The sequence below is a fragment of the Cydia pomonella genome, chromosome 10 (assembly GCF_033807575.1).
Source record: "Cydia pomonella isolate Wapato2018A chromosome 10, ilCydPomo1, whole genome shotgun sequence".
Lineage (NCBI taxonomy): Eukaryota > Metazoa > Arthropoda > Insecta > Lepidoptera > Tortricidae > Cydia > Cydia pomonella.
In genome coordinates, this window is record NC_084712.1 from 12183981 (window position 1) to 12208410 (window position 24430).

The 24430-nt window shown below is 35.7% G+C and overlaps 1 protein-coding gene across 2 annotated transcripts in view; it reads left to right on the forward strand.

Moving 5' to 3' along the window:
• Positions 1–24430, forward strand: part of LOC133522111 (inactive rhomboid protein 2) — a 224983-nt gene that overhangs the window by 174106 nt on the left and 26447 nt on the right. For both annotated transcript variants that reach the window (XM_061857323.1, XM_061857324.1), the window contains exons 3-5: positions 4763–4937; positions 12678–12832; positions 19708–19872. In XM_061857323.1, the coding sequence (XP_061713307.1) occupies positions 4763–4937; positions 12678–12832; positions 19708–19872 (495 nt within the window). The remainder of the gene's footprint in view (positions 1–4762; positions 4938–12677; positions 12833–19707; positions 19873–24430) is intronic.

Consider the following 24430-nt stretch of genomic DNA (forward strand, 5'->3'; position numbering starts at 1 on the left):
TTGTGTGATTGTGTGCGATTGTTTAGTTAAATTGTTATTGTAGTACAATTTTAATTAACTGCCTTTCTTATATTTCTACAGCATTTAAGTATATTTTAGTTACCCTAAAACCACACAAGAGCTCCCAACTATGGTCCTAAATTAGATCAAATTTTTTCGTTCAGGTGTGAGTATTATTTACATAAATCTCGTAGCTCTAAGGTAAAAAGTTGTAAAAATTTTAAAATTAGATTGGAAAAAACTAAAATAAATTTAGTATTGATACTTAATTACGTACTGAACTTGTGGACAATGTGGGCGGTAGACACGATACCTACAAACCTTAGTTTCTAACGAGACCGATCTGTATAAGAGGCACACTTGTAATGGTATAAAACTAAGCTATATGAACAAAGATTACAACCGTAAAATACCGTACTTATGTGGTTCAAAGACAAATAAGCTCTTTCCCTTTAGCAAGATCACGAGGCTGATTCTGTTTTAACAATGTGATATAGTTTTTGTTTTGTTAGTGTTTTAATTTAGTTTTGTATACATGGCTATTGTCGTGCTAAATCTTCTATATGCCTCAGAAACGTGATGCCTTGATGACGAGTACCAATCAGCTATTCGCTCGCATCTACGTAAATTACTTTCTACAAGTACATCTTGCTTGCACTAATATGCGAGTACGAGCGAGATGGCTACACACTAAGTTATGTTGAAGTGAGCGAATAAGTCATAGTCATAACCGGTGGTAGCGGTGGAGGAGTCGTCTCATAAGCTATTTTACTTGCACTAATTGGTACGCTTGAGATGCCCGATAACACGACTCAAGGTCATATCAACAATAAATAAAAATATAAAATTGTTAAAACAGAACCAGCTTTCTCGTGGGCCGCGGCGGCGAGCTCATTAATGTCCTTGTTAATTCTGCGCTCGAACTTTGCGTGCTCCGTGAACAACAAGTTTCGACTGCTCGCCGCAATACATGTTGCAGTCGGCTTGGCGAGAAATGGAAATTCGATTTGCTTATTCAAATGCACGCTTGTGTTGCCCAAGTATATGTAATTACTTGTTGAAGGTTTTGTCGGTTATTGTGGTATGGTTTGAATTATTAAATACGTGTTTCATTGTTAAATAATAATGTACTATTGTCATGACAAAATATACAACAAAAAATATCACTTTTGACATAAATCGAATAAAAATAATACTTGTAATTTATAGATAGAATGCATAAATTGATGATATTAGTAGATGTAGGAGTAAATTTCATATGAAACGGCAATAGTTTTGTTAATTAAAAACATCTTTGAAAAATGAAAAAGGAAAAAAAAAACCTCTTTCACAAGAGCTAGTCACTTGTATTACTTAATATTAGTTACGGATAAAAATAAAACTTTTTATTATAAAGATTTCAGATTGTTTAAAACGCTTTCGTGAGACGAGCTAATGAAGACAAATAGTATACAACATTTCGTAATACTTTAACGGTATACATATTTTCCCAAGAATATTTGATTTATGAAATTTACATTTATCAAAACCTACGGGATGCGTGTGCTTATAAGCTTGCATGCAATGTACGTGGAACGTACAGATAACAATCCTAACGCTAAAACATCCATATTAAAAATGTGTTATATATATTAGTATTCAATTTGTTTCTGAATACTTGCCCCAGGTGTTCAAACGGTCAGTATTAGACCAATCGATCGACCTAATGGACTAGGGTTCGAATAGGTTCAAGCATGACTATTATTGAAAGCATGACGGCGGCTTTGTCGCTGCTCTTATGTAACGGTGATAGATGCTTTTGGCGACATTACAGTTACCCTACATGGATTTTCAATATCTTATGTGATATAGGATACTTGAAGTAGATTGATTAGTCTGGGAATAGATGACGTCATGAACATCATTAGGTTGATATTTGAGAGTGCTCGAAATATCTTCCATCAACATTAGGTTATTTATAGCATTCTCTTGAATTTTTTTATTGAATAATAATATCCGTGGTCGAAGGAATGATATCTTCAAACCGATAGATCATATCCAGAAATCCAGATCAAATTCATAACCCGTTAGTACAACCAGAATACGCTTCTAGATTTATTTATTTACCGTGTTTTTATAGGTATGCTGTATATTATCCAATTTAAATAGCGATGTTGCTAATAAGATTAATTACGGCGTAGCGCTACGAGATTATTCTAGAGCGAATGAGGTTTTTTGACATTCTTGAAGCGAACTCAATGTATGTGAGAAACTTCAACGAATACTTATACGCATTAATTATATGTGCATGCAATGTAAGTCCAATAATAGTGTATAACCGACTGCTATATAACGAAAGGCATTAAAATACGAGTGCGAATACTGACTCAGTAATTAACTATTCATTTTTAAAAATTCGAAATTCAAAACTTTATTCTACAAGTAGGCCTCAAGGGCTCTTTTATTTACAAGTCAATACAACATTTACATTGACATAATCATATAGGGACTTGAAAATACATAGCATTTATAAATGCAACAGCAAATACCTGGTCTGTGGACCTGGCTAAACATTAAATAATAATAATATTAAAATAAATAACTAATACAATATAACAGAGATGTATAAGTCTCTATGTTGAATTATACATTCGGTTTCGGGATGTAAAAAGTCTTCAAAGTCGTAGGAAATACTAATAATAAATATTATAATAGTAAAGGATCTCCAAAACGTTTAAATGAAATTATGTGAAATAAGTGTTTCGCGTTATGCGAACAGTTTTATTAGTTGCATGTGCGCACGTCTTCAAAAAGGCCAAATTCACTTTTGGTACCATTTTCAACGGAATCAAAGATGTAGATTATACTCTATTTCACCTAAATCGGTCCAGCAGCTATTCATTCCCTATACAAACTTCAACCCCTCTTTTCACACCTTTAAGCGATGATTTTTTGGATAAAACCTGTCCTATGTCCTTTCTCTGGAGTCAAATTATCTCTATATTAAATTTCACCTAAATCGGTTCAGCGATTTAATCGTGAAGAGGAAAAAAAAGGTATTTTTTAAATATATTTTTATATGTTTTTACTTTCGAATTATGATACCATAAATGAATTACGCATCCCCGATTTACACGAAAACGACACCAAATTTTGCCTAGTAGCTTAAATGAAACAAAGTTTTGAACAATAAATAATTGTAGCCAGTATTAGCAGCGCCTTAAGTAATGACAACTTTCGAGACTGGATACTTGGACATGGTTCCGTGTCTCCCAAGTATTCATAGAAGAGAAGTGAATTTTTAACGTATTTCTTCAGTGCAGTATAATGCACGTCCCAAACATTTGACCGAAAACAGCAGAACGTCCCACTTTGGCGCTTGCCTTATGGCACTTTGACAGGTGATTCGTATAAAGATACAAGCAAATGTCATCATTATATATGGCAAGCGACAAAGTCGGACGTTTTCCCGGTTTCGGTCATAATTAAGGATATTTTTCGTTGTAGACGAAGCATGGAGACCAGTAACTTATAAAATCTTAACGACCGGTCTGGCCTAGTGGCTACGTGGCTAGTGACCCTGCCTATGAAGCTGATGGTCCCGGGTTGAAATCCTGGTAAGAGCATATATTCGTGTGATGAACACGGATATTTGTTTCTGAGTCATGAGTGTTTTCTATGTATTTAAGTATTTATAATTATATATTATATATATATATATATATATATATCGTTGTCTAGGTACCTACAACACAACCCTTGTTGCGCTTACTGTGGGACTTCAATTTGTGTAATAATGTCCTATAATAATTATTTATTTATTTTTTATTATGTTTATAAAAAAAATAAAAAATTATTTCAGATCAAAGATCCATATTATGTTAGTATATTAAAACTAACTTATGTCCGTATATTAAAACTATGGATAGGTATCAGAAAGCATTTTAAAGGACATTCAATTCTTACTTCTTCTTCAAATTTGATTCGCTCTTCGGTCAAAATTATTTTACAAAATAATTATTACTTCATTCCTTGTAACTTTTATGATTGTAACAAAATAATAGGTAGGTATTTTCTAGACGCATACCAGAACTTGCTTCTTATACTAACATATCCTTAGAATTATTTAGTAAGTAAAGAAAATAAACACGTTAATAATTTCTTAGCGTACCGTGACTTACAGCAAACAATGTTACCGCTAAACATAGGTAAATGCCTGGTTAGGTTATCTCGATGAAGCCTTTGTAAATTAGCAGTTTAGCATTGATCCGTTATTGCATCCCGGGAACGGTTTATTGGCCGCGTTTCCATTGGTAATGGTAATGCAAGCACAGGCGCGTCTACTTCTGATGATCAACGTGACCTCCTGTCTCGTAGTTACTATAGGTATCGGGAGTGCTTATTTATACTGGATTGCTAACCCTTTGATTCGCCTGTGCTCTGTAATCAATAGGAATGTACTCTGATATTGAAAGCCATTCCAAAACAAAGAGAAATGTTATAGCATTTAATGGAGAAACGGAGGCGGTCAGTGCAAATAGCTTTGCAATATCAAAGCTTTGCATACAGATAAAATAGACGACATTAAATTTCACGAAAGTAGATTGTTTACTTTAGTATACCGTAAATCATATCCATATTTTTGAAGCCGGTATACGTCTTTATTTGTATTAAAAATATGCGGGTAACTGTTGCCACATTTTTTATTCCAGTTACCATTCGTTCCTCCGTTGTGTCAAATAATTTCTATTAATATTGACTCAAAATGTTTTTATCTTCCTAGTATGTATGGAGCATCGGGAGCGGCACCGAGAGAGGCGCGGGGGCGCGCGCGCGAGCGGCCCGACGTGCTGCCCGCGCCCGCGGCGGCGGACGAGCCCGCGCCCCCCGCCCTGCCGCGACCTGGCAAGGACAGCGTCGCGCGGCTCACGCTCAGCGGCCTTTCTTATGTTGTTACCGTAAGTATTTATGAGTATCATTGCATGTACAAATATAGCTTCTTAATAGAGAAATAGACTCAGGACTGACGATAAACTGAGTATATTGCGGCGGTGGAGGAAGCCACGCCACCTCCCGTGCTACGTCTTGAGTTGGCAAGGACAGCGTCAAGCGGCTTCTGCTCAGGGGCTTTTCTTATGTTGTTATTGTCGGTATGTATAAATTGAGCGCTCTTGCACTTGCAGTGCTACTTACGCCTTGGGAAGGACAGCGTCGCGCGGCTCACGGTCAGCGGCCTTTCTTATGTTATGTTGTTCACTGCAAGTACTAAAAATAACACATTGGAAAGTTCATAACACAAAAAAACATCACTGAAGACTAGATTGAAAACTAGGGAGGAATTGAGCGGCGTTAAGCGGCGGAGGAACCTTAGCCCCCCAACTCTGCAAGGATCGCGGCGCACGGCTCACGCTCAGTCGCCTTTTTTATGTTTTACTACTATGGCTCTTTGGAAATCAAGAGGAGACTCTCCTTAAGTACTTAGGGGTCTAGGGACTTACTACCTCAACATTTCAACCTTTTCCTATACTGACTAAGCCTTTCTTCGCTATTTACATGATTGCAAACAAATTATGAAACTAATAAACAATGCACAAGCGCAAGAGAGTAACATTATTCTATGTAGACATAGCTAATTATTAAGACAGACGCCATTATTGCCACAGGTGCTAGCACCTGACCTAGTTTCCTAGGTTAAGTATTTAAAAGTTAGGTAAATACCCTGAGAAGCTAACTAGCTTAACAAAATATTTTATCTCGACTGCGAGTACGTTTCTAGTATAACTTGAGCTCGAGTTCCATAACAACTAAGTACGTTTAATTGGAAATTATTTTTATACTGGTTGCTTAAGTAATTTCTGAATAACTGCCCAGAGAAGCGCAATCTGCTAGAGGCGGCGGCGGGAAATGACGACTGCCATTAAATACGCAAATGGGCCATTTTATTGCGTTCAGTATGGTGCATAGCATCTTTTATGAACGTTTAAAGCACTGATCTATATTTAAAATAGTTTCATATTCAGGGTAGGTATCCTGATTAAAATTAAAAACCAACTGTTGCGACATTACTGCTTCGGCGTTGAAACGGGCGCTGTCACTGTCAATTGGCTAGATAAATTGAGTGACGGATTGAACGTTCGAATAGTGACAGTAGTGAATTAATGTGGATGTGCCCGCAGCAGTAATGTTGTCATCCAATTGTCATCTCCAGAAGTATTAGTTGCGGGATGGTGTTCTTGTAGTTACAGTGAGTTTAGTTTGAGGACAAATCTAGTATTAATTTAATTTTTAGTTGTTGAGCATGAAGTGGACAATTCATTCAAATGGCGACTGCGGGAGCTGCAACGTCGCACTAGCAACACTGCGGTAGTCACCATCCGAACGTGTATTATGCAACCACAACATGTTGAAGTATGTTGCTGGGCATTTAATTCAAAGTTGAACTTGCATTTTTGATTCTGGATTTTATACAGGGTGTTTCTGTTATTACTGACTTAACTCTGTAGTAAAAGTTGTTCAGCATGACCTACATATTTACCCCTCAGAGTTAGGTTAGTGATAACAAAAGCACTTTGTGTATTATTTGTACTCAAAATCACGAGTTCTTTCGAAAGAGAAAAAAAAGGTCCCCAAAATTTCATACGTTTTTTGTTTGTCCGTTTTGTTACGGGCATAGAAGGTTGTATTGAAAACGTAACCAAATGGACAAAAAAGTAGTGGACATTTACGGTCTAATTAATATTTTTTATTTATTTTAAATTATTATAGCTTTAAGTTTTTGTGTATATTTGCATACCAGCTACGGTTAAACATAGAAACCTACCGCCTTTTGTAACACCGATGTAATGCTGCATGCATGTTATGTATGGTAATGTTTAAAGCAAATAAAATATTCTTATTCTTATTCTTCAAAGTTGGAGGTACAACTTTAAATAGAAATGCCTACTACCATCAACAAAAAAACTTTTACTTACCTAATAAATATATTTTAATAACTACGTAACCGATCTTTTTGCTAATTATATAATAAGTTTGATAACTTCGAAATCGATCTAGATACTACTCTCATAGAGCCATCTGTTAAGCTATGCTAAAAGCGCTTTACGTTTGAAGCTAAATCCCTAACAGCTTGATACGGTCGTCTACTTTATTGAAAGACTTAGAAATGCACTGCTCTCAATCGAACTTCCCATTATTAATGGCCTGCGATTAGCTGGAGCCCCGTTTAATGGAGGCTAAGTTTATTAGGTTAAACAAATTTAAAGCTGGAAGCTAAGTAAATACAATGCTGCTAGAATAGAGAAGTATCACATTGTTGGTTGTAGATAACTTCTTGTAGTAACATTGATCATTATTTATCAAGAAGGAGTCACAACATGCACTTGGAGAGTACAATTGTATGGTAGCTAATAGATAATAAGTGAATATTTACCTTACACGAGCTAATATTAATAGTGTTCATAAACAATTACCGGAAAATTTTCCTGAAGGACGGTACGGTCGACATTTGTCGGGCATGTCACCGTCCTGGAGAGTCACTCAGGCATATCATTTCCGGTTGTTCTCATCTTGCTAACGGCGAGTACTTGCACAGACATAATCTCGTAGCCAGGATTATTCACCAGCAAGTTGCTCTTCTATACGGCCTTGTGGACCGCGAAATAGCGTACTACAAGTACTCACCTGCGCCAGTTCTCGAAAATGGTCGTACCACGCTCTATTGGGATCGATCTATCATCACTGACAGGACTATTGTAGCAAATAAGCCTGACGTCGTGATAATAGATCGATCACAACGCGCCGGGCCGTGCTCGTCAACATCAACGTCCCCCCATGATGAGAATCTCGTGAAAGCCGAGTAGGACAAGTCCAGAAAGTACCTAAACTTGGCTCACGAGATAACCGCCATGTGGGATGTTGAGTCGACGATCATTGTCCCGATAGTCATTTCAGCGAACGGTCTCATAGTGAAGAGTCTCGATCAACACCTTGAGAGACTCTCGCTAGGTGGTTGGATCAAGGGTCAGATGCAGAAGGTGGTAATCTTGGACAGGGCGCGGATAGTCCGGGGGTTCCTCTCTCTGCAGCCCTGACCACTGGCAGCTTGGGCCCTGCCCCGCTGCTGGCGGCACCCTAGGTTAGGTTTTTGTCATGTGCTTATATGTATTTTGTATTGTTTTGGTAAATGTTTTTATAAATAATCTTACCTAAGATTTGAAACGAATAGTGTTCATAAGAATTATATACTTTTAGCGTAATGAAATAGGATTGGCATAAACTAAGTAGTTTTAATTTCTATACGATAACTGGGCTATAACCATGAAAATCGAAGTTCGTCAATTGCGGGCATTTTTTTCTGTCACTCTAACTAATTACGTCTTAGTGAGAGTAAAAGATAAAGATTCCCGCAATTTGCGAATTTCGGTTTTCGCGGTTGGCCCGCTGGGGCGGAGGGTTCAGGACCGCTTCGTCCATAATCCTATATCGTCACCTTCTTAACTTCTTAAATTATTGTCATATGGTCTACTGTTCTGAATCGTCCACATTCTTAAATCGTCACTTTCCTAAGTTGTCCACATTTATATATGGTCCACAATGCTAACTGGTCTACTTTTTCATATGGTCCACAGTGCTGGCATTGATGCAAAACTTTGCTATTGAAAAAAAGCAATGGAAAAGTAACTAAAAAGTGCCAATGTTGTCTTATACAGATGACACGTAGTCAAGATAATAGATGGTGCAATAATGTTGACGAGCTGGCACTGTGGTAAAATAGGAATGTAGACGATCTGGGACTGTAGTCAAAATAGTAATGCGGACAAGTTAGGAAGGTGACGATTTAGGAATTGTATGCTGATGACATGGCATTGTGGAAGATTTAAAAGGTTCAGGAAATAGGATTGTGGACGAAGCGGTCCTGAGCCGTGCGGAGAAGCATGAATGTCATCTTACCAACTCTGATCTGCTTGTTTCATAGAGATATATGGAAATTGAGATATGTTAAGTAATTAAACACAATTAATAAGTTCAAGAGGTGAGGGCTGTTTTTGTGCGAATTAACGCAGGTACACGTACCTACACTGCGATTGGCTGTCGCTCTAGTTGAAATTTTAATTGACTTGTTAACTGAACCATACAAAAGTATAGGTACATAGCGTTGATTATGTAAATTTGGTCATTAATCCTTTCATCCAAATCAATTTATTCACTTGATTGTTTACATTTTAATATTCAATGGTTCGTCACTGCTTTCATGGTGTTATTAATTTGGAGGGCCTTAATGGAATGATAATGTAATTGTTATAACGTAAAATGGAATGGCTATTAAAAGCTTTGTAAGATCCGAGTTCATAAAATGAAACCTTCGTGTTGGCGTTTTAACTGCCTTGTTACTATAAGGATTATAGCTTGGAATCTTGTAGATCTTGTTGAATTTCAAGGCATTTGGCGTTTAACAAATATTTTGAAATAAATATCTTGTAAATTATGATATTAAATATGAATGAGGTTTATATACATTAATACGTTGAAGTTGAAGTTAGGTAAAACTCCTTTATAAAACTTCGAGATGCAGTAAAATAAAGCATGCAAAAGTTCTTATGGAATTCAAGCTATTGAATTATAATTTTCAATTTACCTACGTTCAAATTTAAATGAAGGAGTGGTTAAAACTTCGATTCGGTTAAATATTATGTTGAAAACAATGTTGACTATTTCATTTCGTATACATTAGATACATACACAATTACACATATATGTATACTTAAGTGTAAATATTTCAAATAATTTATTTATACATATTTTTATTTTTATTTGGACGGGTATGACTTAGCTACTTAATGTAAGTTATTGTGTAATTATTTGTAAAATGTCAAAATAAATTAATTTGATTAATTTTTTTTTATTTAATTTATTTCAAAAAATACTTATGACTATATACATACAAAAGCTAACGCCAAACTGAAGACAGTTTGCTGAAGACATATTATAGTACATTGTTAAAGAGGCTAGAATGTGACTAAAAGATAGTTTGAGGGCCGACCCGTTAATTAATTGTGTCCATCTACTTACATATTACACTTTCGGAGAAGTGTAGACAATAGTAGTATTATTTTATACAATCGTGATATCATAGAGAGCTTTTCAGCCGAGTACCGTGTTTAGGCAACGAAGCTTGCTGAGTTGCCTAAGTAAGGTACGAGATAATATCTTTTTTTCTATAAAACCTCAATAATTAATTAAATAGGTAAGTATCTCAGTAGACATAAACGCTCGACGCCCGCTCCGTGCCTCGCGAGTATTTTCTATGGGAGCGTGGCGGCACGTGATTGTGTAATTTTTTTTTTTTCATTTGACTACAGCGTATCGAAATAAATGTTATAGATGAGTGGGAGCCCATACATGAAAAATGAAAAGAACTCAATTATAGTTTGGTATACGTTATCTTAATTCAACAATTGCAGTCAACGAGTAGAAAAAGGGCTTTACACGGCTACTGTAAGGAAACTTATTAATGATATAATATATAATAACAACGACATTTTTTTTATTCTTACCTACTTAAACTCGAAATTGAAAACAACTAACCCTGCAGTCTCTTTCTTCTTTATTTTACAATTACGGCCTAGATGCGAGTCGTTTAGGATAAGTCGCTTTCTTTTTTGTGTTAACATTGTTTTTGGTTTTACAATTAATCTGTAATTGTATCGTCTCAACGATTACAAATATTACAACTATCATTGTAACAAACCGCCTAGACGTACTTTTTTTATGAAATTTTTTTTTTCCAAACTGTTGCTTATTAACGCTTACGCGATGAGTTACTGCACCTATAAGACAACCTTTCTTATTTTTAAGCCTTTCTATAAATTACCTAATGAATATGATGCGCTGAGGTTGGGTGAATGTCAACCAATTAGTGAGTGGAAATTCAAAGTGTAGTACAGTCAGCATCAAAAGTAACGGATCAAATAACGCTTCATAAGTATCTACCATTCTGTTACAGCTTAACAAAAAGTGATGTCTTATATATAGAACAACAAAGACTGTAAAAGATATGCTTTTGAATGTGAATTTTAGAAATTTATGTATATTTGGAAAAGTTATCTGGGATGTCAGATACTTTTGGCGCGTTGTTTCATCAGCTACTATTGATGCTGACTGTACAACTAGTACAAATAATACATTGTTGGAGTTTTGGTTTAGGTCTACAACTAAGTTCTACTTTCTAGTCAAAATCTAGACCATCTATTGCCACATTTGCCTGTATTTTTTTTCCATATTCTACAGTCCCTTTGTCATTTGGTATATTTTGTTCATAGCATCAAACATAATTATGCCCAGATCGGCATTGCGGAGCAAAATGTATGCTAAAAACGGTCAGTCCTGAATGTGAATTCAATAGTACATTAAATTTAATGTGTTGTGCCATTACCGTGATTCCGTAAAACTCTCAAGCAAGGTACTTTAAAATTAATGACCGCCACCGACATTTTTTTTACATGCACTCGCCCCCTAACCTGACCCCAATATTTTTTATTCAATAGGCCTTAAATATATGGCAGAAGAATTAGGCTACCATATTTCCGAGCAATAAATTATAAAAGCGATGTCTTTTGGGATCGGCGCCGCTGTTACGGCATCGTAAATAATGGGCCAAGATGCTCGGTGCCGTGTCAGTGATATTTCGGAAGGAACTTTCCCAGTGAGAAATACGAGTACTTCCGGAGCAATCTGATTGGTAAGCATATGTATAGAAAGTTATATCAAACATTTTTTTTTTAATTTGAAAGTTCCGAAAATGTATTTTTTCGCCGATTTCAGAAAAAGCAGGAGGCTAATAATTCGACCGCATTTTTTTAACAATACAATTAAAATGCATGAGGTATGTTATGTAACTGCCTATGTTACCTCAGAACTCAGTAATTTTTGGACATTTAGAAAATGATTTTTCATTTAAAACTGTATACTCTCAGATTGGTCTCATTATTATTAAAATCTAGTTCTGATCATGGGATCCTCAAATATTATAGGGATACATATAGCGATTTTTGTATTTTCATCAGAAAACCAAGCATTTGCATTTAAAAAAGGGCCATTTGATGAAGTGGAACTGCTGAGGAAAACCAGAACGGAACTCTTCAACGACGTGTATTTCCTGTTTGGCGATTTGTCTTGTTCGTTAAGTATGTTGAGAAAGCAAGGTGATGGGATCCAGGAGGAATTGAGGGAACTCCTTAAATCTTACTGAATTCAGATCCACACCTTGAAATTTTAGACATATCCGAAGCGCGAAACTTTTAAGTGACATGACTTATGACTGTTTGTCCACACAGGAACGAGTTCTGCAGAATACCTACTGAAAACTTTTAAGATTTGGTTCGGCATCGACTTCAAACATATCAGTAGCTAGCGCATATAAAAGAGAGTATTTTATTTTATCCTTTCGAATTTCCTTTTATAATGGATTAAAAAAAAATGATTGTCATGTTATCAGTACCTATGTAGGTACTTATTACGATGTCAACACTAAATTGATAAACGCTACAACATAACGTGATATAGGTACTATATGAATGACACTGAGGCGTGTCGCAACTTACCTACCCTATAGGATATTGTAAAAGCTTACCAATACCCGTATATCACGGTTGTCATTTGTATAAAATAGATCAGTATTTAAGGAACTATTTCATTCCCAGGCGGTGACGCGGCGATCGCGGCAGTCGTCGTCGGCGCAGTGGTCGCGATCGTTCCGGAGCAGCGCGCCGCACGAGGAGGGCGACGTAGATGACGTGTTCTTTGCTGCGCCGACCACGGTTGCGCACCTCGACGACGAGATCGACGGAGGAAAGAGGTAAGCTATGACTACTGCAATGCTAGTGACGTAGCGGTATTGAGATCGTAATCTAAATTCTAAAAATACCAATGCCAATTTTGCTCAATGCTCAATGTTTTTTCATACTTGGTGCATTATCTCTATGTATTCTAGATATTGTTATAATATGCAAGACACAATTATATGAGAGCGAAATTCACGGATGTAATAAATGAAAAATCTTCATTTTTACCTGATTTAGCTTCCTAATTTAAGGAATTCGGTAATTAAAGCAGTATATGTTTTATGTTTTATACCGGGTGTTTCCTGTAACACGGGTAAATAATTAAACCATATATTGTACTCCTAAAACGATATAACTTTTGAATAACAACTTTTAAATATTATGAAATCTTTTGATTTTAACTTTTTCATACAAATTTAATATTATTTTCAATGTACGCTGACATCAGTGGATTTGACGTTGCTTGTCACGCTTTAAACATAAAAATATTCGCAATAAATTGCGTCTTAGAATTAACTTTAATGTCTAATAAAAATCAAAACATATTTTTTAAAGTTGTTGAACTAATGTTGGTCTGTTTGAGGAGTACAGCCTACAGTTTAATTTATTGCTCCTGTTACAGGAAACACCCGGTATATGTGTACCTAAAGCTACACGTACTACAGTCAATTTCAAGTTAAAAATCATGTAGGTACTCGAGAAACATTCCAATTTTGAAACAATAGCAGGTTTGTCGCCATTGGAAACCATACAAATTAAATAGTCCGTTTAATTAATGGGCGCTCTTGGAATCGAGGTCTTAGTAATATTTTTGGAATACTCAGCCTAGTCTCGAAGATTTGTTGCCATGCGACTAATAGATACAATTGTATATAGCTACCCATTTTTATTATTTCCCATTATATTATTTCCATTCTTTCTATTTGCTCGAGACTTGAAAGATGAGACCATCATCAACCCTTACTTACGCTAGCCCGTCAGAGCCCTTTAAGCGGATTATCTCCCAACGAGTTTGCCAGATTTTAAGCAACATTCATCTTATCCAACTTTGTATCCTCAAATTTTTCAGTTATGATGCTGGTGGATTTATTAAGATTGGTGCCAGTAGTCGACAATTAAAGTAATGACGCTAAACACGAAAATGTTCTTACGTTGACCTGCCTGTTCCTGTCTCTATCGAACGCGCGTAATTATATTGTTGTCCACATGCATGCATGCTGTGCCCATGATGCTGACGGCCAATGCCACTGTGCGAGCGAGACAGCAATATAATTAAGCACGTGAGAAAGAGATAGTAACAGGCGGCTCAATATACAAAATTGTCTGCGTCCTTACTTTAGTTACATGCATGAATGTATTGGAAGATGTCTGTTGATTCTATTTGCCGAGAGATTCAAATGAAAGATGAAAAATAAATATGGCGCGCACATCGCGATGGCGCAAATGCCCCATACATTAAGCACCATGTGTTACGTTACAGCCACGCCAAAATGTATGGGAATAATCATGAAAAATAAATTTTTCACTATTTACGCCTTAAAAAGTCCGTTTAAGTAATTAGTTGCTATACATTTTTATCTCATTGGAACAAAAAAAGTATTTTATATAATACCTATAGGGACATAAAAAAAGTTAAAATGTTACCTACTTAGATAAAAATCCGAATTTCACATTTTTGCATTAATTTCGCGTTGTTGAACGTGTTTATAGAACCAACATATAAAAAAATAATGCATGTAGCCCATTACATTCAAATTTGACAAGTAGGTAGCCATACAAATATTAACCGTATATACATATGGTGCTACTTTGCCGCCCTAGTGCGGTAACTAGCACTATACGTGCGTATGTAGAAAATTTTAAGGGCCATATATATACTGTAAAACGTTGTACAATACACTTGCGAAAAGGTAATTTGCTCTTGTATCGTAATGTACTATTAATATATTTACCACATAAAAAGAACATCACGTGTCAGAGTTATAAGCAAAGAAAATAATTCGGCAGATAGTGAACAGAATACCTAATTCGATTTTACCTACCTTAGTGATAGCCAGGGGGCACCACAAGTCCTCAGGAAAAATTCGACCTATGCTGCCGTGACCTGGTTGGTCGAAGGGCTGATACACCTGCCGCGATAGCAGAGGACGCTGGTTTGACTCCAGCCTTGGGTTCTAGAGGACTTGGGCACTTTTTCTTAGTTTATGACATTTATTTCGGTTTATAATTTATATATATGATAATACATAGGAAAAAATGAGTTTTAGCCGATATAACAAAACACGTGGTCATTATTTTTTGCTGCTTTCAAACATATATTCAAACCAGCCATTAACTAGCAAGTTGCTTGAACATCAGTTTCTATAGGAGTTAGAAGATTTAGTAACTTTTTACTACTTTGGAGGACAATTTCTCCCAATAGGTTGAGTTTGGGCAGCTAAAAAAAATACGTGTTCGTTATTTTAGACTACTCTATAACATATATCAAAATGAATCAAATCGGAGTCGGACAGTTGGGTACCCTTCCTTGTTAGTAGTGTTTCTACTTCAAATACATAAAATAAAGATATCAAAAATACTTACCTAGTTGTTCTAATTAATAGTAAATCGATTCGAGTAGGCGGACTCGTGCCTACTCTGATTGAACGATCTTTTGCTGATTTTGTAAATGGAATAACATAAATTTTTAAGTGTATTTTAATTTCCTGTCTTTTTTTAACTGTATGGCGCACAATAAAGAATATTTACCTACTTACTTACTTACTAGGTTTAATGTCATTTCGCCACCAAAAACTAACTGGTTTATGTGAGCATGAGCAAAATGTGAGGCGGGTGTAAAAACGAAATCAAATTGATATTTGTACTTTTTTTACCATTTGATTTACCAAATGAACTCTGCTCTAGTAAAGATGTAGCAGCGGTCTGGTATAGGAAGTATCTATATGTGGATACCTAAGCAGATTCTATTACGAACCATTTTCTAATTAATCGTGACAGAAGCTTCTATACTCCTATGGTTATTATGCAAAAAAAAGTTAGAAGCGTCTTTGAGTAGGTAGCTTATTAAATAATATAACCAAAAAGCAATTACCAATTTGTTTTTGCATACAAAAACGCGTAGTCTACAAAGGATATATTTATTATAAAAAAATAAGGTGGCAAGAATTTAATTATTCATAAGCAACTTCTGAAAAGGCAAGAAACACCTGAGGTCTTATTTTATACATAAAAGACCGCTTATTAGTAGGACAGCTCTCTTTGTATATAACAATAGCGTTGTCAGGTGCAAGAAATATAAAGTTCCATTGAGATGTTGGCAGTACGTGGAAAGATAAGAAATAACTAGGTGGAGCGTTTTGAATAGCCTCGCCACCGCCTACTGAAGGATGAGCAAGGCCGAGCCATATTGATTTCCTTGCAAGACACTTTAAACGTGGCGCATACTTGACACATGATTGAACGATCGTTAACTATTAATCAAAATCGCTCCCCGAATCTTGCGAATGCCAAAAAGTACTTTAACCACCGATTGTTTAAACCACGAAACTAGTTTGACAGAGGTTATGAAGTGTTTCCCACGCTACGTACTGAGTAACTTAGTGGGGCCAAGTTTGCGCAAGTTTGGCCCATAATCGCGCTCGAGCCGAGTCAAACTCGGCTAATAACGCCATGTTGCGCTAACTTGACAGATTAATTAGCTCCTCGTTCCTTATAATTTATAAATATACTTAGATTATCATCTTTTAACTGAAATGAGTTTAACATAAAGCCGCAAGTTTTTGATCCTCACTTAATTAGGATTAGGAGGCAGACTTTATCACGTCTAAAAGAAAATATTTTCATGATGTTATTCAATCATTTTCTTTGATCTAGGTGAGTTGACGTAGAGTAAAATTTACCTTTGAAATGCCTGAAAGACGCTTTTAGGAGTGATACGAGTAGCTACTATTTGTATATTATGTTTGTATGTTAATGTCACTAAAATATTATTATTGGGGTGTTGCGGGCCTCGTCGACCAAGCGGTGATTGTGACGGTCTGGAAATGATTCAGTTAACATTAATACTAACTACTGTTTTTTTGTCAAAGTAGTCTTCAGAAAATAATGTCTCGGTGAAAACCACAATAATTATAATTAATTAAAAAAAAAAACGACATAACCAATAACATGTTAACGACTATATATCTATTAATGTATAATAATAATAATAATTCAGCCTATATACGTCCCACTGCTGGGCACAGGCCTCCTCTCATGTGCGAGAGGGCTCGGGCTATAGTCCCCACGCTAGCCCAATGCGGATTGGGGACTTCACATACACCTTTGAATTTCTTCGCAGATGTATGCAGGTTTCCTCACGATGTTTTCCTTCACCGAAAAGCTAGTGGTAAATATCAAATGATATTTCGTACATAAGTTCCGAAAAACTCATTGGTACGAGCCAGGATTTGAACCCGCGACCTCCGGATTGAAAGTCAAGGACGTCATATACACTCGGCCACCACTGCACATAAAACAAGTTAATTTATTGCCTCAGATATAAATCATAAGGGTTATATCGGTAATATGTTACCATGCATAAAACCCGTTTTGAGTGAAAACGCGTTATCCATAGTTAAAAGTAGTTTTTATGATAATATAGTTTGGTTTGATTTTCAGTGAATACGTGTTTTCACGTCATATCCACTCGGCCACCACCGCTTCTATATACTCGTATCTATTAAAAAACAAATTTCGATGTTGTATTGCTTTGTTAAAATGTATTTTAATTGAAATTATTTTTAAACACCTATTTATATTTAATAGTCAGCAACGTAGGTACTTAGTGAAAATTAAATTTAACTTTAAAAGAAGTATCTGGAACTAATTGTAACCAAGACTTAGAAAAAACTGACTAAGTGAGACTAGGTAACTAGGTAAGACACTGCTTTTACGACGGCGTTTATTAGGAAAATTAGTTTTAACTTGGAAAAACGCGTTATTACTTAAAACGTAGCTAATACCTACTTATAACGATTCAACTCGTTGAGTAACATGAGTCTGTGTAGGTGGCATCAGACTCATGTTACGATCGAACATCATTATTACAAAATTACATTTAAATTACATTTTTTAATACTAAAACTGTATTTTTAAATCCCAAAGTTTATACAGTGATTAAAGCATAACCCAGATAGCAGTTATGTAACAGCTATAAGTTAAAGTCAATATACATTATCGGTTTAAATTAATGGCTAGAATATAACGTGTTATCTTATGCAGATATCATTTTACCCAAATCTTTGTGACATGGGTCTATAAAATCGGAGATTTAATCTTATAGTTTCACATCGGATACTGCCTCGTTTGCCTTTTGTGTTAGGCTGAGCATCCGCCGGGGATGAGCATAGTAGCGGAGTGAGTGGACGGATCTAAGTTTGTGTTCCAATTGGTGCATTTCTATTAGAATCCCTATTGGTGGATTTTATCATTACTCAAAGCTAAGCAACCTTGTTCATCTCAGGTGGATGCTCACCCTTATACGCTATTTTACTAGTATTTTTGTGCTGTTATTTACAGAACCTACTTCGGTGTTTACATTATTTATTAGGCTCGGGAGACTCTGAATTAAAGAGCTCAGGTGGCGGTCGAGTTTCCTATCAGATTTTTATTTCAGTTTTACATACATTTATATTGTAGATATATTGCATATTTAAAATAAATGCCTAAATTTATTACGGATACACTTTTGGGCATATTAAGGACTTATACTCGTAGCACGGAAGTTACTTATTAGTAATAGTACTACCGTACAGAACAGAACCTTTCAAATCGAAGTTTGACAGGGATTCAGGGACCAATTATGCTATCCTTTATATCCTATATCACTATCCCTTTCGGCTATTAGAGTTGTCAAGATTCAAGTCATTATCTTATAGTTTGTGGTTTTGCACGCAAACGGACATCAAGTTATACCAACCCTAATAATTGCTCGTAGCATCGTCATGAGTCGAACGGAGCCGTAAATGACCGAAATGATCAATTTCGCCCCCCCCCCCCTCCGCCCCTGTGTATAGTTACTATGAATTAACCTTCGTTGAATGCCGCCGAGTGACAAAAAAATACAAAGATGTCGTTAAAAGTGGTAACCTAATAAGTAGGTAGTTCAAATATTACAAGTAAAAGTGTCTGTCTGTATTATCCGTTGGTGATCCTGAAAAAAAAAGTAGAATATTTTTTTGATTTCGTGATTACTTGTGTTATTAGTAAGAATCCACTTAATTTCTGTACAGCGAGATCTGAGACAAAGAATAGAAAGAAAAATAATATTTTAACTTGAGATTTCACTTGATTATCTATCTACGCAAAAGAGTTAGCTTATCCTGCTTTTCAATCGAGGTTGATTGCCTAATATATTATTTGCCTGTGCACTAGGTTTTGCGTAAGCGACTGCCAATGCCTTAATTTAATTATCTAACACACAGAGAGAATGACGTTATTGAAAATTTCTAGAGTTAGTGAGCGCTTGGCTGTTGATGGAAGTTTAGAAAAGGCTAACTAACTCGGCTTAACGTTTCACTCGTTCACAAAAATGACTCAAATTTCGGTAATGGATATGGTATGTAAAAAAATATGATTCGGCGGGGAGTACAAAAAATCTTCTTATCTAATCTTTCTTCTTAGAATCATTTATTCCGTGATATAGTATATGCATAATAATATAATAGCGGTTGTAACGCTAAACCCGATAAGTCAACGAATTGTTTTTTGAAATAACCCCAATATGTGACAATCACCTTATAAAAAGAAACTCACTTATTGAGCTCATAATACTGAGCTCGGCCCTCGGATTCTAGGCTTTTGTTTATACTGTTAATGTAGGTCCGATTTGATGTTGGTTTTGTTACAGCGCTCGATCGCCGCTGAGCTCCGGTGGCGTGGAGTACCGACGGCCGGAGCGGAGTGTATCATGGGGCGCGGGCGGCGCGCGCATCCACACCCCGATGCTTGAGCCGTTGGCAGACAACTCCAATCGAAGGCAGTTCGGCATGGGCGTCGTTGGACGATTTTTCAGGTACAACTACAAATAATACTTTATCTGTGTCTTAACACTCCATCGCCGCTAAGATCCGATGGCGTAGAGAACTGGCAGCCGGGGCGGAAAGCGCCGTGAAGCACGGGTGGCGCGCGTATTTACTTGTCTAAGCGAGGGCCACTGACAACTGTTAAGTAATCGAAGGTAGTTCGGCATGGGAGTCGGTAGATGGGACAGGCTTAAGTAGGATTCGGTATAATCAGCTCAAGAACTGCTTAGCCTAGTATTTTTTGGCTAAATTTTCTTTCAAGCGAACTTTATGTAATCATGTAATCATTCATTAATGTCTCTGGTATAATAATTAAATTAAAAGTGGAATTAGTGAAAAATTCAATCTATTTGCAATTGAACTTTAAATTCTAACCTTTTTTTGTTGTAAGCCTAATTTCATAATCAACTGTCATTTAACAACAAACTGAATCTTGTTTTAATTGCCTTTTCAATAAGTTTATGACCAAATTTGTATATATTAATGAACTCAATAATGCAGCTTTGTCCCACTTTCACGAATAGTAAGCACCTATCTAGTCAAATAGAAAAGTATGTTGATTAGTTTTGTACAGAATTTATGTCAATACCACCGAGCAAAGTTGTAAATTTACTAGGAATAAAATTGAATTACAGAGTAAAGTTACTAGACGAAATTACAAATTGCTTTTCATAATTTGTTTGCGAAGTCAAAACTGAAACTAAACAACTAAAAACTGTATTCGGTACTTTGGCATTTACCTATTCGGTTTATTTATAAATTATCTTCATAATAGTTTTGAAATAACTTTATCTATTTGTTTGCTAATAAGATACAATCAATTTATCTTATAACCGTAATGTAGTAATCTAAAGGTTTGAAATTGGTTACTTACTAACTGGCAGTCATAAGAATGAATCGTCATTAAGGCGGCCATTCCCAATAATTAAAATAAATGATTACCGTTTTGAGCTACATAGTCCGTGAATGAATAAATATCGTAAAATTACCGACATGACAACCGTGGATTCAAACCATGATAGGTTTTATATCGATAGGTCGGCGTTTTCGTCATTACATTTACATTGCAAAGCAAAGGATCGTAAGAGTACCTCAATATTGGTACACATGTGTCGTTTAATAGCAGCACAGGCTTAGCGCCCACGAGCATGATGACACAGATGAATAGGCACAGAAAGTCGGTTCTATACCACTTTTCAATAAAATTGGACCCCTTGCAAAATATCGAAAAATCGACTGGATTTTGACAAAAAAGGGGATCAATTTGACACTATAATAATATTTTCTCTTAGTCTTATGAGGTAATTAAAAATGGAATATACAAAAACATTCGAATTGATAACCTACTCCTTTTTTTGAAGTAGGTTAAAATAGGTTAGACATTTCCAGCAAGCAAGAGTTGTCATAAAGTTATTACTTATTAGTAACTAATCGGGTTTATCGACGACGAAATCGTATGACTTAATTGATGATTGATTGATTTTCTGTTGCATGTATGTGTATAATATTATTCTTCAAACATGTGGTTTAATACATGCTTTGTTAAAAAAAAAACTGAGACCGTTGCCAGTTAGCTATTTTTAACGCTTCCCTCTTATAATTTATAAATGCGAAAGTAACTCTGTCTGTCTGTTACTTCTTCATGATTAAACCACTGAACCGATTAAGATGAAATTTAGTATGGAGCTAGTTTGAGGCCCGGGGAAGGACATAGGATAATTTCAATCAATCATCATTTCAATCAGACGAATTTATAAATGCGAAAGTAACTCTGTCTGTCTGTTACTTCTTCATGATTAAACCACTGAACCGATTAAGATGAAATTTAGTATGGAGCTAGTTTGAGGCCCGGGGAAGGACATAGGATAATTTTGAATCAATCATCATTTCAATCAGACGAAGTAGCGGGCAGAAGCTAGTTTTATATAGCTATATAGATTTCTTCCCCATTTATAAAAGATCTACTGTAATTGTTACTTGCACTGATGTCAGCTCGCGGCGCTCGTGGGCTTAGTGCCGCGAGGGCGTCATTTGTAAAGCTGTTTCCTTAACGACGTGTCACCGCGACGCGTACGCGTGACATATCGCCCCGCACTACGATTTTCGAGGATCCATGCGTTTGACTCTAATGAAGGACGGTGTAATACTCGCGTAAGGATACATTTCTATGAACCGTTGACAATAACGTTATATAAGTAAATCAATGATTAGATGGCCAATCAAGGATAAGCATAAACCCTTAAAGAAATTGGATATGCACCTTCGAGCAACGCCGGGAAGGGAGACGGCGTTCGTACTATTTCCCCTCTGCCGAAGCATAGGTACAATTGTACCTATGGCGGTGTATGTTGTGACTCGTCCATACACAAAAAGAGATCGAGGTGTGCATGATTTGTCCTTGACGTGTGTCATTTTCTATGTATTTGTGTCTTCATTACCTACAGATTGGATTTTGTATGTAGTGAGTAAGGAGTGCGACTGTGTGCACGTTTCCCCCCGCAAAAAATGGCAGAACAATTTGTACGGTGAGATATCGCTTGGGCTTCTCCTTTCCGACGTGTCGGAAGCCGGTGATGCTCGAAGTAATGCACTATTACCTCAAACCTAAATTTGACAGGTAAGTATGTGAGACTTAACTTAATTTCACATTTACAATGTGTTTGATAACAAGTTGTTTTAGTTGGAAAAGGTTTAATGTATAAAAATGAATATTTTCGGCTCAACCGTCGGCAATTGAAAATTTAAATTCAAAATGTAGACCAATCATCCAAATAATTTATCAATTCAGGCAAAAGGCTTAATATTCGAGGCTCAGTTATTAAAACAACATATTTAATCACACTGGCAAACATGGTGTTGCCGATCACCGATAAGTAAACACGAAAATCGATACATTCGAGCGCCGGTTCAAAATGAAAGAATTGGGTCAAATATGGCAAGAAGTTAGCGAAATATGGATCTGGTTACTTCAAATTTGCTTAAAATTAAAATACTAACTCGTAAAACATTTTTAAGGTCATATTTAGAAAATTTATAAATCACATTCTCAAATGAGCAAAAATTAAATATAAAAAACTTGAAAGCATCTAAGTTTTTGTTTGGATAGAAACCTGTAAAATATCTGTTTTATTTTAGGATTGCGTCGACCATCCTGGCGTATAGTGGCGACCTATTTGGCGGAAATAAGTTTTCTAATAAACCAATTAATTTCTGTATGAATGAGTATATTTATATTGTTGTCCTACTGATTCCCCAACTTTTGGTTTGTATCACATAGTTCCATTTTGCTTATTTTTTGCTTTATCTACTAAACGGCAAATGGTGGCCATATTTTTCCGTTTAGATGATAAAGTTAAAAGTAAGTAAATAATATAAAATTATGCGACAAAGACCAAACGTTGGGGAATCAGTAGCACAAGAAATACAACAATATTAATACCTATACTGATTTATACATTAATTAATTAGTTTATTAGAATACAAAATTACCCTAATGAGGAAGCCACTGGACGGTCGACGCGGTCTTAAACTAGTTTGGTTCCTACAACTTTGTCGCTCCTTTAATCCTATATCTCCCCTTAGTGCCTTCTTTCACACTGAATTCAAAATCACTATTACATTGAATTCCGTGATAGTAAGTATCATTTGGCTAAATCGGTTTAGCTGTTTACGCGTGAAGGATGAACAAACGTTAAAACATCGAAACATTCACATATCCAAACATAGAAACTTGCATTTATGATGTTAGGTAAGTTGTAGGATTTTAGCGCTGTAATACGTGTGCGGCATATGTATGTGTGAGTGTAGTAGATATCATATAATATTTACGTTTTTGAATATATCGTGTAATGAAAGTTAAGTATGTAGCGAAAATACACTGTCATCTTTTACAAAAAAAACACAACGAAATATTTTTATTTGAGCAATGTTTAACTTAATTATTTGTTTATCTCTAATTATGATAAATGTTTAAAAGTTATGTTGTTTGTCTCTAATTATAGCATTGAAAACGCAATTCAAATGCGAAAAAAATACTTTCACGCTTTTAAATAAAACAACACAGTAACCCTGACTGGTATAAATCGCCTTTCGTGCGGCTCGTTCAAAACGCATAATTCATAAATAAAAACTCTTGCAAATAATTCATAACTTATGCATGAAAAACTGCACAATAGAACTCAACATTTTAGCTTCTGTTATCCTATTTTCAATTTTATTTACATAGAAATAGCGTCAATTTTACAAATTGCACAATACTCCAACGTTGGTACGTTTGAATTTGTATGCTATGTAGTGTTTTGAATAAAGTCGTAAAGTTTTCATTTCTGACTGTTTATATGTTTCATAAAAATATAAAACCATTAACATTTGGATGGAGTACAAATGTAAGTATTGTACATAGGATAGCGATAGTTGAGTTGCATGAAGCTCCGCATCTAAGATTTTTTGGTCATACTAAAAAAAGTCTTACAATTGCTTATTATTTACAATTACTTATAACAATTTTGAACATGTACTATGGAGGTAATTTCTTTCTTTCAATAACAC